This window comes from Bos indicus, chromosome 12 (genome assembly GCF_029378745.1).
Source record: "Bos indicus isolate NIAB-ARS_2022 breed Sahiwal x Tharparkar chromosome 12, NIAB-ARS_B.indTharparkar_mat_pri_1.0, whole genome shotgun sequence".
Classification (NCBI taxonomy): domain Eukaryota; kingdom Metazoa; phylum Chordata; class Mammalia; order Artiodactyla; family Bovidae; genus Bos; species Bos indicus.
This window is the reverse complement of record NC_091771.1, coordinates 19,113,006-19,129,244: the sequence shown is the minus strand read 5'-3', so window position 1 is coordinate 19,129,244 and position 16,239 is coordinate 19,113,006. Positions and strand designations below refer to the sequence as shown.

The 16,239-nt window shown below is 44.6% G+C and overlaps 1 protein-coding gene across 1 annotated transcript in view; it reads left to right on the top strand.

Moving 5' to 3' along the window:
* The window catches only part of EBPL (EBP like), a 28,935-nt gene extending 18,324 nt beyond the window's left edge, over positions 1 to 10,611 (top strand). Inside the window, exons 2-4 of the mRNA XM_019971310.2 lie at positions 2,632 to 2,701; positions 8,264 to 8,402; positions 10,056 to 10,611. Coding sequence (XP_019826869.2) covers positions 2,632 to 2,701; positions 8,264 to 8,402; positions 10,056 to 10,296 — 450 coding nt within the window. The 3' untranslated portion in view covers positions 10,297 to 10,611. The remainder of the gene's footprint in view (positions 1 to 2,631; positions 2,702 to 8,263; positions 8,403 to 10,055) is intronic.
* Positions 10,612 to 16,239: the final 5,628 nt, after the last annotated feature.

Here is a 16,239-nt window from a genome sequence, read left to right as displayed (position 1 = left end):
CAAAGAATGGAATGGACAAGAAGCTGTAAGATTATGTTAATGAGATGGGGAGAAAGTAGGGTTTCTTCTCTCAATTAGAGAAAAAGAAAGGCAATTACAAACTGTGGCATAAACCAAAATATAAGAAAGTCCTGGCCCAAAGTCGAAGGAAACTAAAATGTAGCATGATTTTGAGAGATGTATGAAGGTAAGGAAGAATATTCCATTTGCCACATTCTTCTTAAGTGACAGAAATACTGATTTGTAGAGTAAGAAGTTGTGGCCTCTTCCAATGAACACTGTTTATATAATAGCCATATTGTCAGTAGAGCATTGATTGACTTTTCAGCTTTGAGAATCTACTTACAGATAAAATGAGGAAGACAAATACATTTGCAGAACAAGAATGGAAATACGATCAATCTCAGCAGTGTACAAAGTGAACAGAGGCTGAGAGAAGTGGGGAGGAGTGGGAGAGAGCTTGCTGGGGGTTCTCATACTCGCCTGATATCACAGAAGTCCATATACTGCACAGCACTGATGAAGGAGTCAGGTGAGGTTTGAAGCTTATTCCTGAAGTTACAAATTCGGGATAACTAACCGAAGAATTAAAGAGAACTCGGCTACAGTCCATGGGGTCGCTAAAAGTCGGACACGACTGAGCACCTTCACTTTCACTTTTCACTTTCATGCGTTGGAGAAGGAAATGGCAATCCACTCCAGTGTTCTTGCCTGGAGAATCCCAGGGACGGGGGAGCCTGGTGGGCTGCCGTCTGTGGGGTCGCACAGAGTCGGACATGACTGAAGCGACTTAGCAGCAGCAGCAGCAGCAGCAGCAGCAGCAGCAGCAGCATGTAGCTGTTAAAAGAGTTCAAAACACGCCACTCCAAATTATTGCCACTTTGGCATGTTGAGGATTTTGAACAGAAGGCAATTGAGAACAATAGATGCGGAAGGGCACTCTGATCTCCCCGCTTTCTAGCTCAAATCAGGTCTTTGAATTTCCCTTGAGAAAGGTGCTCTCCCTTTACCAGGAGGAAAAGAACATTCATTTCACTGTGGACTGGGAGTCAGTGCTGAAATGGTATTGTGTAAGTAGCCCGACTCAAATAACCCTTGTCTTCTGTTAGTTTCTCCCCATGTATTTCCTGGGGACAGTACTCCTCAGCCCAAGCCCCCTGGTCTCTTCACATCCCTGCAGTTACTGGTCTTTGGGTAAAAAGGCGTATGAGTTTTGGGGCCTGACAGCTTATTCAGGTCATTTTCCTTTTGAAGATTCCCATGTACATGTCAACATAGTAAATCAAATGTGTATGCTTTTCTTTTTAATCCATTTATGTCAATTAATTCTTAAACCAGCTTACAGAACCTAAGAGGGGAGGAAGAAGTTTTTCCTCCCCTACATTATCAAAAATTGGATGGAGGGAAGGGAAGGGGAAACAGTATAATTTATATCGTAATTTTTCAGGATGGGCAGTTAATAGTGGGCCTTCCCCAGTAGCTCAGCTAGTAAATAATCCACCTGCAATACAGGAGACCCCATTTAGATTCCTGAGTCGGGAAGATCCCCTGGAGAAAGGGTAGGCTACCCACTCCAGTATTCTTGGGCTTCCCTGGTGGCTCAGACGGTAAAGAATCCACCTGCAGTGTGGGAGACTGGGTTCGATCCCTGGGTTGGGAAGATCCCTTGGAGGAGGGCATGGCCACCCACTCCAGTATTCTTGCCTGAAGAATCCCCAGGGACAGAGAAGCCTGATGGGCTACAGTCCATGGGGTCGCGAGTCGGACATGACTGATCGACTAAGCACAAAAAAATAGAAATAGTAATATAAGTATAAAGATAGTTGCCAGAACTACAGTTAGAAGTGGTTAAAACTGGTAGCCTCTGGGAAGTTTTGTACTAGAAGTGAGCTTAGGGTTTAGGCAGAGACACTGTTCTGATGTCATATAAGTGATTGTTTTGGTAAAAAGAAACCAAAAAAAAGTTGTATTGACCAGCAACAAAATTTTTTTAAAGGAACAACATAATCAGATATCTTAGAGAATCCTAGTTAATCCAGTTTTTGAAATCTTAGGCAAAGGAACATTTCTCTGATGAAATGCTAAATATAATTGCAGAGATTTCCTTACCCAAAATTTTAAATATAGCCTGTAAGCATTTTTAATTTTCCTGAATTTGCCCTTATGCAAGAGGAAAGATCTAGTTCCTGCTCTGATAGTGATACTTAAATACCATGTTTGTTAAGAGAGATCTTGGGGTTTTTTGGAGGTGAGATGCAATGAAGTACTCTGAAGTACTTCTGGATTAATCCAGAATTCAGCTTATTTACTATAACATTTAGACTCTTGGACAATATTTTCAGCTTATTTTTTTCCCCATCTGAACACACCTCTGGTTTTAGAATGCCAGTCACTGAAAACTAGCACTTACTATATGAACATTCACTTCGGATGGATTCATTTCCAAGGTCGGCCTTCACCCGCTCCTGCCCATAAACACTGGGATTGCGCGGTGCGGGGCTGAGGGTGCTGGCCAGGACGTGTGCTCCTGCACGCTGGGCAAGGGGTGCTGCCCGCACAGGGGTGTGCCTCCGGTGCCATCCTGTGGGTGTGATGCTGAATTAGAGCATGTTTTCCTTTTCTTCTCTCTAGGAAGGCCCTTATGTCTACTTGTCTATGGTGGGAAACATCACACACTCAGATGCCTTGATCGCTTCATTGTGTGAGTAGTGTAAAATGCTGGCACTGCCACGTGGGGGGTCAATCCAAGTACGGCTGTCCATTAAATGAGTACCTATATCCCACGTTGTATGATTCTGTTTGCATGAAATGTCTGGAAGAGACAGATCTATGGAGAGAGATGACAGATTAGTGGGTGCGTGGGGGTGCAGGAAGGGAGTGGGATTTGGCCAGAAATGGGGAATGACTAACAGTGGGTATAGGTTTCTTTTGAGAAGTAGAAACTAACGTAAAGTGAGGTTGTGGTGATTCAAATCTGGGAATGTACTAAAACTTGTTGAATTATACACTTTAAACAGATTTAAGAAAAAGCAGACCTGGCACATGGATTATATCTCAATAAAGCTGTATTTTAAAATGTTTGCAGTGAGTACAGATTGAGGAGTCTGCAGTATTTAAACTGGGTGTTTTCCATACTTTTAACGTTTATTTGTATATAAATGTATATATATTGTACGGGCTTCCCAGGTGGCTCAGATGGTAAAGAATCTGCCTGTAATGCGGGATACCTGGGTTCCATCCCTGGGTCAGGAAGATCCCCTGGAGAAGGGCATGACAACCCACTCCAGTATTCTTGCCTGGAGCATTCCATGGACAGAGGAGCCTGGTAGGCTACAGTTACATATATGTATTCTAGTAGATAATTTCCAGAACTCTTCCTGCTCTACAGAGATATTAACTAGTTTTCCTTAATGATCCAGTGGTCAAGAATCCACCTTCCAATGCAGGGGACACAGGTCCGATGCCTGGTTGGGGAACTAAGATCCCATATGCCTCAGAGCAACTGAGTCCATGTGCTGCAACACAGACCCAGCACAGCTGAACAGAAGGACACAGATTGCTTGGGGTTCTTGTTAAAATGCAGATTCTGATTCAGAGGGTCTGGGGTAAGGCCTCCTGGATATTGATCTGTGGGCTGTCCTTTGATTTTGGTTCACCAGGATGTAGAACTTGTTAAAGATGGTAAGGAAGACTTTATTCCACAGAGACCACAGCAGTGGGAAAGAGATTGGCTCAACCCTTAATACAGGGACGTGTGTTCATGTTCAGTCACTCAGTTGTGCCCGACTCTTTGCAACCCCATGGAGTATAGCCCGCCAGGTTCCTCTGTCCATGGGATGCTCCAGGTCAGAATACTGGAGAGGGTGGCCATGCCCTCCTCCAGGGGATATTCCCAACCCAGGGATCAAATTCACGTGTCTTACATCTCCTGCATCGGCAGGCAGGTTCTGTCCCACTGGTTCCACCAGGGAAGCCCCAAAATGGAATTCTCCTGGGCAAGAATAATGGCGTGGGTTGCCATTTTCTTCTCCAGCGGATCTTCCCAACCCAGGGATGGAACCCAGGTCTCCTGCATTGCAGGCGGATTCTCTACTATCTGAGCCACCAGGGAAGCCCTAAATACAGGGATAGGTGGAGATTTATAGGCTGGGAACAGGGTCGGAGTCAGTGGATGGAAAATTATTAAGAAGAAGCATCAAGGCTTGGGGACTGATGATAGACTCAACAGGATCCTTGCTAAAGGCAGGCCAGGGTATTGATATAAAGGGTGGGGGATGAGGAATTAGATTTGATATCAGGAGTGATTGGTAATCTACACTCCCTGTTTATAGCAGCAGTATCTATTATACAGCAGCCAAGACATGAAACAACCTGAGTGTCCACTCACAGATGAGTGGATAAACAACCTGCATTGTATTTATCTGACTCTTCAACCCCGTGGACTGTAGTCCGCCAGGCTCCTCTGTCAATGGAATTCTCCAGGCAAGAATACTGGAGTGGGTTGCCATTCTCTTCTCCAGGGGATCTTCCCTTCCCATGGATCGAACCTGGGTCTCCTGCATTGCAGGTAGATTCTTTACCACCTGAGCCACCAGGGAAGCAGAATATTATTCAGCCATAAAAAGAAGGAAATCCTGCAGTTTGTGATGACAGACTTTGAAGAACATTATGCCAAGTGATAGAAGCTAGACAGAAAAAAATGAAAACGACAATATCTCATTTTTATGTGGATTTGAAAAACCAAAACTCATTTTAGAGAAGGATCAGATTTGTGGTTACCAGAGGCAGGGGCTGGGGAGAGGTGGAATTAGATGAAGATGTTCAAAAGGTACAGACTTCTAATTATACAATAAATTCTTACTAGGGATGTAACGTATGACAGAGTCAATACAATTAACACTGTGGTGTGGCATTTATAAAGCTGTTGAGAGGATAAATCACTAAGGTTACTCAGCAGGATTCTTAGGCTGAGCCCAGAACCCAAGGTGCTGGGGCCTTTTGGAGAAAGGGTTTCGGAGGAGGCTGACCTGAGTTTGGTTAAGAAAAAGAATCGCCGCCCCTCGCGTCCTCGTCTCTGCCCTGTGGCAAAGGCCGCAGCGTGGCTTTGCTCCTGGATGCCTCCTCCAGCTCTGCCTGTGCGTCTTTCTCTAAACCTCTGCCCGAGCCTGGCGGTCAGTCACAGGAAAAAGGACCAGGATCACATTAGGTTTGTTAATGCTCTGCTTGTCCTTTCCCTCCCTTTATAGGCGTTGAACCTGCAAAGAGATGGTCAAAGTTAAGCGGTAGATGAGAGGCCAGAGGTCTGGTCCACTGGGGCGGGCAGATAGCAGGGCCTGCCGCTCCCCCCCGCCCCCACTTTCACATGCACGCACGCATGCACGCGCGCACGCGTACACATATCCTGTCTCCTTCAACTTGCTGAATTACCTCTAGTTTCAGACACACCAAGCACGCTCAGCCCCAGGCTTTTGCTCAAACTTTTCCCCTGAAACACCTCTCCCTCCCCTATTCAGGGCTTGCCTCCTATGATTTAAGACCTGAGATTTTTTGTTTGTTTCTCCATTAAATGCACTTTATTTCTGTAATTCAAATTATTTCTTAGCACAAGTTCCATAAGAGGCCGTTTGATTTAGGGAGTGAGAGCTGTGTTTCAGTTCATACACACTTCCGCAAGGTGGGGGCAACTGACGCACCACTCGAGGGTCTATGTGGGGCTCGTGTTAAGTGACCCCCTCCTCTAACTGGCCCTTGAGACTGGACCGGGAACCTTTTGGGACAGAAACGAATGGTGGGCTGGCCACTGATCTGTGGGGTGCTTATCCTCACGTCATCGCCTTGATTGCTGGCGGTTGGACGGCATCCTCGACTCGATGGACACGAGTGTGAGCAAACTCCGGGAGATGGTGAAGGACAGGGAAGCCTGGCATCCTGCAGCCCGTAGGGTCGCAAAGAGTCAAATGCAACTGAGCAACTGAACACCAACAGTGGAAGGTCTGGGAGTAAGAGAAGAGCCTGAGATTAAGATCCAGGGGTGCGTGTGCCTTGACTCCTGGTAAAATCCAGAGGCCCTCAAACACCCTCAGCGCACAGCCCCTCCGCACCCTGCTTGCCCGTATAATGGAAGTCTAGACAAGCAGCCCCCACCCCCACACCCTTCCGGCTCGCGGACCAGCACGGCGCCTGTGTGTCCCTAAGGAGCCGGCTTCAGTGCCCTGCCAGCGCTCAGAACTACTCCAGCAGGCCAGCCACGTTGCCCGTGGGAGCAGGGCTCATCCACCCTGAGTGCACAGCCCGCCTCCCACGGCCCCCCCCCCCGTTCCCTCTGTGTCCTAGTACGGCCCCCCTGTGGCCCCCCGTGGCCCGTGTCCTCCTCTCCGAGCCTTCGAGTCTCACATCACCGAGGAGCCGCCGTCAGCCTCATCCGTCCAGTGTCGCCCGCCTGTTATGTGCTGAGCCGCCCCATGAGCCCAGGGTGGACTCTCTCCCTCCCCTGTAGGGTGAGGAGGAGGTGATCCGAACCCCTCATCTCCTGGTCTGTGCAGTGCCTCCCTGGCCCCATTCTCTGCCCCCGTCACTTACTGCGTGAGCCACCAGCAGGCAGACTTTGTGTTCTGTGCTAGGCATTCTTGAGGTCTAGCACAGAGGCGTCTATATGCTACTTCCTGGTGGTCCAGTGGCTAAGACGCCCCACTCCTGATGCCCCGGGTTCAATCCCTGGTCAGGGAGCTAGATCCACATACTGCAATTAAGAGTTCCCGTGCTGCTCCTAAAGATCCCGAGTGCTGCAACAGAGACTGAAGATCCCTTGTGCCACAGCTAAGACCCAGCACAGCCAAATACATTTTTTTTTTTTTTTTAATGAATGAATAGGGTTATTTTTGTGAATGTCTGAATACCCACTAATCTCTTCGCTCCTAAAGCACTGACCTTGCACTTGTGATATTTTCTTAGATTTTGGGTACGCTAGGAGCTGTATCCCACCTGTTGTATCTGTGTTTAAAGGGAAAACTTTTACTTTCACTGTTAGCTGTTTTCCGGTGAGGTCACGGCTGGCAGTCAGCTCAGGACAGGCTGGACGCCTCTGCCAGTTGCGTCTGCCTCTCACAGACTCTCCACTCAGCGTGTCTCTCTGTGTTATCTCATTTAATAGCTCACTCTGTTTACTGGCCTGTCCTTTCCCTGAGGACAGCCTTTCATCAGAAACCTCTGTCCCCAGCCCCGGAGGGACCCTAACTCTAACCATTAAGAGACTGTTGTTTTGTGCTGTTCAGACCAGTCAATCAGATCATGTAGCTAATTTGGGACCATTCATAGCTTTCCTAAGTTATGTGAGAACCGTAGTTGAAGCAAAGAGGTCGGGGCTTTGGGGTATTTTTTTCCCCCACTGGTTATGTGAGATCTTAGGACCAGCATGTATTACTTTGGCAAACAGAAAAAGAAAGAGATAAAGACAGAGAAAAAGAGGAGGGAGAGGAGGAGGAAGAAAAGAAGAGAGAAGGAGGGAAGGAAATATGACTTCATGCAAGGCCCACAGTCCAGGCCTTGCATGAAGACTCTCTGACCTCATGGTGCTTTCTGGAAGAAACCATCCTGATAATGGGGTCTGAAAAGATTTCTTAGTGCACACCTACCCCCGGGTCAGCACAACTGGGGCTTTTGTGGTGGCTGTTGTTAGTGAATACTGTGTCTGTAGCAGACTGAAATGCCCTCTTTGTCCATTTCAGATTCATTCTGTAGTCCAGGCTGTGTTGCTCCCCTCCCCTCCTTGCTGGCCCCTCAACACTCAATTCCTCTTCAGTTATTAATAAACGTGTTTTTATAAACATTTCCTGAACAGTAATTTTCCCACGTCTGACTAATACAAACTTTATATTGAAATTTTAAAGTTAGGAATTATAATGCATCTACCAAGATAATTATTAAAGATTACTTTGCAAAGTCTGACTGTGTCGAATTGGTTTAGAATTCTGCTGCTTATGATGGAAAAGGAGGAGGTGAAGAAGCCACACCTGTGAAAGCACTTTGGAAAATGCAAATCATTTTACAAATGTAACGTGATGTTGTTATCATCACTTGTGTCCGGTGGTAATGGGTTTTTGTCTCAGGACCCCTCTTTCCTTCCACTAAGGCATCATGAAGACTGTAGAGAGAATGGCAGTTCAGTTATTCTTTTTACCTCCTCCAAATGTGGTGGGGAGAGGTCATTTCCACCAACTGTCCTAAAAATAGTTGCCAGATGAGTAACAAAATGTTTTGTTTTTAGGGAAAGAATATGGCAAAGCTGATGCAAGATGGCTTTATTTTGATCCAACCATCGTGTCTGTGGAAATTCTGACGGTCGTCCTGGGTGGATCTCTGGCACTGGTCCTCGTTTATGCCATCGTCAAAGAGAAACATTATCGGTAAGTGCTCTTCCCTATCCGGCTGGAAAGAGGAGAAACACCAGCTGTCCCGATGCCAAAGTGACATGTGGAGTGGATGACGACCACCGTTCTTTGTTAGACGAAAAGTGGAGTAGAAAATCATCTGATATAGCTTAATTTCGGATCGGTCAAAATAAAAAACACTAGAAATATGATGGTAGTGACAACCTCGATCCTGTATAGACAAGCACAGTGTTAGCAGCTTTGAGTGATTGGCCACCAATATTGTGGAAAATCAAAGAGTAGTTATTTTCATCCTCTGCCCCCAAATCATTCTAGAAACTTCTCTTCCACCTGTCACAAAGAGAAGTCTCTTACGTAATTCTGAGCTGGACATACAAGATAGCAGCTTATAGAAGGTATGAGGAAGGCAGAAGAGTGGGGAGATGGAGGAGAAAGACGGCAGATTAGCCATCCATCAGTCAGGCCCTGAAACTGTGGGCTCCGCCCCCTCCCTCCATTTCCTTCCTCTCCTCCTTAGGGACAGGGTGACCTAGGACGAACAGATTGCTTTCCCGGGAATGAGTCCCAGGGAATGGTTTTAGACTCCTGTCAGCTGGGCACAGTGGCATTCCATTTCCACCATCTTGTATCAAAGAAGCCTGTGTAAAACTTTGTCATGAAATTTCAGACTTAAAAGAAACCTCAAAAGTCATTTAATGCACTTGCCCCCACCCAATTTTACCTAGAGAGTTGGCAGGAAAAATTTCCTTCTGGGTGCCTTGTAGTTGTTCAGTCGCTCAGCTGTGTCCGACTCTTTGTGACCCTGCGAACTGCAGCGTGCCAGGCTTCCCTGTCCCTCACATCTCCTGGAGCTTGCTTCTGGGTGCCTTACATGTCCACGATCGTGGCTGTGGGTCTGCCACGTTTACCCATGCGTTTGTTATTTCAAACACTTTCACACATAATGCATGGCTGAATATGCACCAGGCGCAGTGCTTTATCTGCACATCTCATTTAATCTCCACAATATTATTCGAGGTGGTTGTCGTTTAGTCACTACGTCATGTCCGACGCTACAGACCCCATGGACTGTAGCCCGCCAGGCCTCCTCTGTCTGTGGGATTTTCCAGGCCACAGGATTGGAGCGAGTTGCCATTCCCTCCTCCAGAGGATCTTCCCGACCCGGGGATCGAACCCCAGTCCCCTGCATTGTCAGGCGAATTTTTTACCACTGAGCCACCAGCGAAGCATTATTCAAGGAGGGGACTATTATTAGCCCTTTTCCAACAGGGGAGATTGGAGCTCATAGGTTCACATCCAGGTCTCTCTTTCGTGACTTCACTAAACTTTCCAAGATACCCAAGAGACCTTCTTTAACTCCGAGCATAATCTAGAGAGGGCGCTGTTGCTTCTCCAAGGAAAGTGTTTCTTCGTCGTGTCCGACTCTTTGTGACCCCATGGGCTGTAGCCCGCCAATTCCTCTGCCCGTGGGATTCTCCAGGCAAGAATACTGGAGTGGGTTGCCATTTTCTTCTCCAAAGGAAAGCATGGGTCTTCATCAGTGATCAACTTGCCCCATCAAGGGAGCTCCGTGCGAAACCTGAGTTCCCACTTCAGGGAGGTGTTCTGCTGTGGGAGATGATGTTGGTACAGCTGGCAGTTTCATCACTGTCTCTTTCTCTCTAACAGGCATTTCGTACAGATCACCCTGTGCGTGTGTGAATTGTATGGCGGGTGGATGACCTTCTGCCCAGACTGGCTTATGGGAAGCCCCAACCTCAACACCAACAGTTGGCTCTACTTTTGGGTCTATCTGGTATTTTTCAATGGTGTTTGGGTTCTGATCCCAGGACTGTTACTGTGGCAGTCATGGGTAGAACTCAAGAAAATGCATCACAAAGGATCTAATTCACGCAAAAAGTTTCAGTGAATTTTCAAAGTCATAAACACTGTCAGCTTGCTTTATGAGATTGAATCCTTTTTTTATTGGGCCAAAATGTAACGCATTCCAGTCTGCGCTTTTCTTTTTCTATTGTCATTTTGGAACAACCTAATTGATTTCAGTGGAATCAATTTCAAATGGACTGTAAGCTTGATGAGTTTTTGCTGCTGTTGTTTTTTCCAGTTAAATGGCAATACAGGGAACAGAATAAGTTTTAAACAGAATAAAACACATTTAATTATATCCTTTTATGGCTAACATTAATTGTTCTACATTAATAAAGCCAATTATCGTGAAATGCCATAGAGCATGTTATATTAATTTTTTATTTCAAAGAACTTGTTGTTGCTTCCACTTCTGATCTTCCCACCAGTCTTTTGGTTACCAAAGTGAAACCAGAAATGAAATGAATGCTTCTGTTTTGTGTTTGTACTGTATCAAATTTGTGAAGCCAACAAAAAAATGACAGTAGAAGGAGTTTATGAGTGGGTTAACTCCTCATGGGTGAACACTGGGCTTTCACTAACAGCTGATTAATTTATATCTGTTCTCTTGCAAGGAGGAAGATTTGAAATAGCTTACAAAAATACGATAAAAAGTAAATCAGGAAATAGGAACATAGGGAAAGTAAGAGTGAGAAATAAGATGAAGGTCAAGTTAATATGCAGAAAGGCATGCCATGACGCCGTGTGTCATTGACACAAGTGATGACGCCGTGTGTCATTGATACAAGTGATGACGCCGTGTGTCATTGATACAAGTGACACACGGATTTGACATTTACCTTCAGTACCAGGAGGGAAACACTACCGCAGGCTGTTGCAGGAAACACTTTTTTGGCAAATGTAGCAGTTCTGTCGGAGGTGGAGGGCGGGTACTCACCTTAACTCGTTCAGCACCTGCTTTTCTTAGAGCCTCATAGCTCACGGATGTATTCTCTGCCTAGGAGGCTTGCCTGGCACATATGTACGCCGGGCACTGGCTCGGCCGTCGTGGATGCTGTCACTCAGCTCAGCCTTCATTCCGCCTCTGCCTCGGTTTCCCCTTATCGTGCAGAGAGCTGCAGTTATGGTCCTGGAGGCCAAATTGGTTTCACCTTTGGAGGTATTTGTGAGAGGTTTGAAGGGTGACACATGGAGACCATTTTCAACTGTTCCTTTTCGTTGTTGTTTTTCTGTTTTCCGGTGACAGGGAATGTCTATGGAATTCTCCTGCTTAAAATACCTAGAGTAATCGCTGTTTTCTAGGCTTATATCTTGAATGATACTTGACTACGATATTTGTTGAATACTGAATGAATATGGGCAAGTATGCTTGAGGAATATTATATTAGCACATTAAAGACTTTAGAAGTTCTGCAGTAAAGAAGCGAGATTAATTTGTTAAGCCCAACTTTCCCCAACATATATCAGACCACTTTAACAAGTGGGATGGTGGTTTCATGGAACATCACGTAGGGGGAAGCTCTGAGTAACAGAGTCCAATTTTCGTGGGATTAAAAACAAACCAGTAAATAATTAAAGTACCATTTAAAAAAATGTCATTTGGTATAGCATTCTAATATTTAGGGGAAAACAGAAAGATATTCAAGTCTTACACAGAAAACAAAGACAACTATAAAACACTGAGAGAAGTTAAATAAGACCTAAATAAGCAAGAGAGATATGCCATGTTCATGGATTGGAAGGCTTAATATTGTAAAGAAGTCAGTTCTCCCCAAATTGATCTATAGATTTCCATGTAATCCCAATTAAAATCCCGACAGATTTATCTGTTTGCCATTTGTTAAATAAGTTGATTTTAAGATATTTTATGGCACTGCAAAGGGCCAAGAAGGCTAAGACAATGTTGTGAGAGCTCAGAGCCGGAGGACTCACTCTACTAGACATTAAGTCTTAGTATAAAGCTGCAGTAATTACGGCAATGTGGTGTTGGTACCGGAAAACCAGTGAGTAGACAGACCCATGAAGCAGACTAGAGAGACCAGAGACAGACCTTCCTGAATGGACTCTGGATTTAGGACGAAGGTACCACTGTAGAGCGATGGGGAAAGGATACTCTTTTCAGTAAATGGTGCCGGGTCAGTTGCATATCCATGTGGGGAATATGAATTTTGATCCTTACCTCACACCATGCATAATATCAACTCCAGGTGAATTGTTGATTTTAATATGAAAGGCAAATAATAAAGCTTCAAGAAGAAAAAATAGGAGAATATATCCTTTAAAAAGATCCAAAACCAGTGGTAAGTTTGACTACTTTAAAGTCAAGTGTTGATACTTTGGATTATCAAAATCCACCATTAAGAGAAAAAAAGGAAGCCAGAAGGTGGAAGACATTTGTAGTACAGATAGCTGACAGAAGACCCATCCCAACGAGTAAATCAATTAGACAAAGACATGCAATTTAATAGAGAAAAGTTGATGAGATAATCTGACTAAATACTTCACAAAAGAGAAGGGATTTGGGGGAATGATAATTAAGGCCACAGGATGTTGCTGTGTGCTGCTGTGGTTGGTCACTCAGTCATGTCTGACTCTTTTCAGCCCCATGGACTGTAGGCCACCAGGCTCCTCTGTCCATGGGGATTCTCCAGGCCAGGATACTGGAATGGGTTGCCATGCCCTCCTCCAGGGGATCTTCCCAACCCAGGGATCAAACCCAGGTCTCCCACATTACAGGCACATTCTTTACCTACTGAGCTACCAGAGACGTGTTAAAATGGCTAAAAATGAAAAGACTGACAATGATGAGTGTTGGTGAAGACGCAGAACCACTGGACTTCTCATACCCTGCTGGTGGAATGTAAAGTGGAAAACTGTTTTGAAGTGAAACTGAACGTGTGCATGCCCTAAAACCCAGCTTAGGTATGCTTCACAGAAGTGCTTACTCTGTGCACCAGAACGGCAGCATCATTCATTATAACCCTAACCAGAACCAACCTAAATGAATAAACTGTGGTATATACATATAATGGACTGTAGGTACATACAGTGAAAATTCCAGTATGAAAACTCAACAACCTACTTCTCATAATAACATGGATGCATTGCACAAAAATAGTTATAAGTAAAAGAAGCCAGAGCAAGAGGGTACATATTGTATGATTCAATTTCTGTAAGCTTCAAAAGCAGATAAGTAGGGGAATTCCCTGGCGGTCCAGTTGGTTAGGATGCCTTGCTTTCACCGCTGAGCTGGAGGGTTCAGTTCCTGGTCAGGAACTAAGATCTCACAAACCACACAAGGAAAAAAGTATTAAGAAAAAAGTGTAAAAAAAAAAAAGAAAAAAGTGTATACATGTCAATTCCCATCTCTATGTATAAAAGAAATAACTAATGAGAACAAAGAACTCTATCTACATAGAAGGAAATCCCAAAAAAGAGGGGATATATGTATGTATATAGCAGATTCACTCTGCTGTACAGCAAAAACTAACATTGTAAAGCAACTATATCCCAATAAAAATTAATTTTTAAAAAAATGGATAAAACTGTGGTGTTGGAAATCAGGACAGAGGTTGCCTCTGGGGAAGAGGGTGGAGATAGTGATGGGGAGAAGTCACGAAGGGGCTTCTCAGATGCTGGTAATGTTTTATATTTTTCATTTGAGTGGTTGTTATAATTTGTGATAGTTCATTCAGCTGTACCTGTATGAATGGTGTACTTTTCTCTATGTATGTTACACTTCAACTTAAAAAGTTTATTTGTTGAGATTACTGGTATAAAGACCTGAAAAATGTCTCTCCCAGGTCCTCGTGAAGAGAATGCTGTGTCCTTTACAGCAGTTTGAGAACGACTAGGGCTGTTCTAACAGTGTCCCCAACATGGCTGAAGGCAGGATGCCAGAGAGAGTCTGGATCAGCCTTTCTATGAGGGATTACTAGTTGTTTCCAGTACTTTGCTCTCTGCTGATCTGGCTCAAGCCACGGGTAAACAGAATAGAGAAAGATGGACGGGCTTACATATCATGCAGGCAGTCCTAAAAATACTGAGCTTTTGCTGAGTATTGGATGGGAGAGAAATGGAGGTTATAGACTCTGACAGGACCTTGGGGGACAGATACATTTTACTGCCAAGTAAGGACCTGAATCTTTCAGCCCTTCGGTGAATGGGAAGGATTGGCGTATCCCTATGAAGTCTGAACAGGTCACTGTGACAGGGAGCGAGGGGCAAGCTGACACAGGTAATACTGTATTTCATTAACCCTAAGATAGATATTTTCCACCCACATTTTAACATTTTAAAAATGAGAATGCATTTTACAGCTCATGTGTCATAATTGAGTTGGCCGTGTTTTTTGTTTCAAAAATATAATCATCTATAATTGATTGCATCCTGAAAGTGAAAGTCTCTCAGTCATGTCCGACTCTTTGCGACCCCATGGACTGTCCAGTCCATGGACTTCTCCAGGGCAGAATACTGGAGTGGGTAGCCATTCCTTCCTCCAGGGGATCTTCTCAACCCAGGGATCGAACCCAGGTCTCCCACATTGCAGGTGGATTCTTTATCAGCTGAGCCACCAGGGAAGCCTTATGGCATCTTAAAGTCAAATAAGTCACTACCTTCAAATTGTTCCTCTCTTCAAGTGTGAATATGTCCAACTACTTGGATTCAAATATGTCTTAAGTCTAAATTTTACTTCGGACCTTAGGAATCATTTACTCCAATATCTGCCCCACCCCGCAGCCCCGTTCCATCACATTTGTTCCCTAGGAGCTGGCCACAGAAGGCATATTTTGATGATTTGTCTATCAAATGATTTGCAATGAGTTATGAATTGCTTATATTAAAGGCAGCTAGATTCCTGCAAACCCTAACCCTAACCCTTTCTCAGTGTTTACACCATAAATTTCCTCTGCGCACTCTTCCTTTCCAAGTAATGCTGAGGCAAATATCAGCATAATCCATCCAAAATCAGAGTCTAAATGATGATGTTTTCTTGTATTTAATTATGTCAGTTCTACAGTCCTAAAGTGCTAGCACTGAGGCTTTAGGAAAAGTCTACAGGCTGCAGCATTGTTCAGTCGCTGAATCATGTTCAACTCTTTGCAACCCCACGGACTGTAGCCCGCCAGGCTCCTCTGTCATCCACCATCTCTGAGATTGCTCACGTCCACGTCCATTGTGTCGGCGATGCTATGTCAGTTCAGTTCAGTTACTCAGTTGTGTCCGACTATTGGCAGCCCCATGGACTGCAGCACCCCATGGGGTCGCAGAGAGGCTATCTAACCATTTCATAAAACTTTGTCCAAAAAAGGCTTGACGGAAACCAAAATGCACAAAGTTTGGAGAAGAATCCTTTGTTTTCTTTCTTTTCAAAGTATTCTTAAAATCCATGTACCGTTGTTCATTATGAAAGCTTGGATCTAAAAATAATTTATAATGAGAATAACTGGATAAAGCTTTGAATGAGAAAGGTTAACTGTTGCTGTCCTTACTCTTGTAAAACTCCCTCAAGGTCAATAAACACCCTGGCAGGCCTCCTCTACTCACTGTCCTTTTAGAAACTCTACATCTTTCCCTTTCCACTGCCTTGACAGTCTGGCTGACCCAACATAACAAAACCACTGCTTCACTGTAGGATGCCGATTACATCCATTAATTCATATTAAGGTGCTGGTGACTGATAGTGGTTGGATGTATCATCCTTCCCAGATGTTTTTGCATTAAAAAAAATACAATTGATCCATGCCTGTTGATAAAAATGGAAAATCCAGATAAGCAAAAAGAAAAATAACCCCCAGTATCATCAGACAGAATCGCTATTACAAATTTAGTTTCCATTTCTCAAGCTGTTGCCTGTGCATGTATTAACATAGGTGGGAGAGGATACTTTTAACATGTGAAGAAGGGTTTTAACCTCCCCGCTCCCTTCCTCTCTCTCTCTTGCCCCAGATTTATCATCCAGGAACTAGCAGTATACTATACTTGT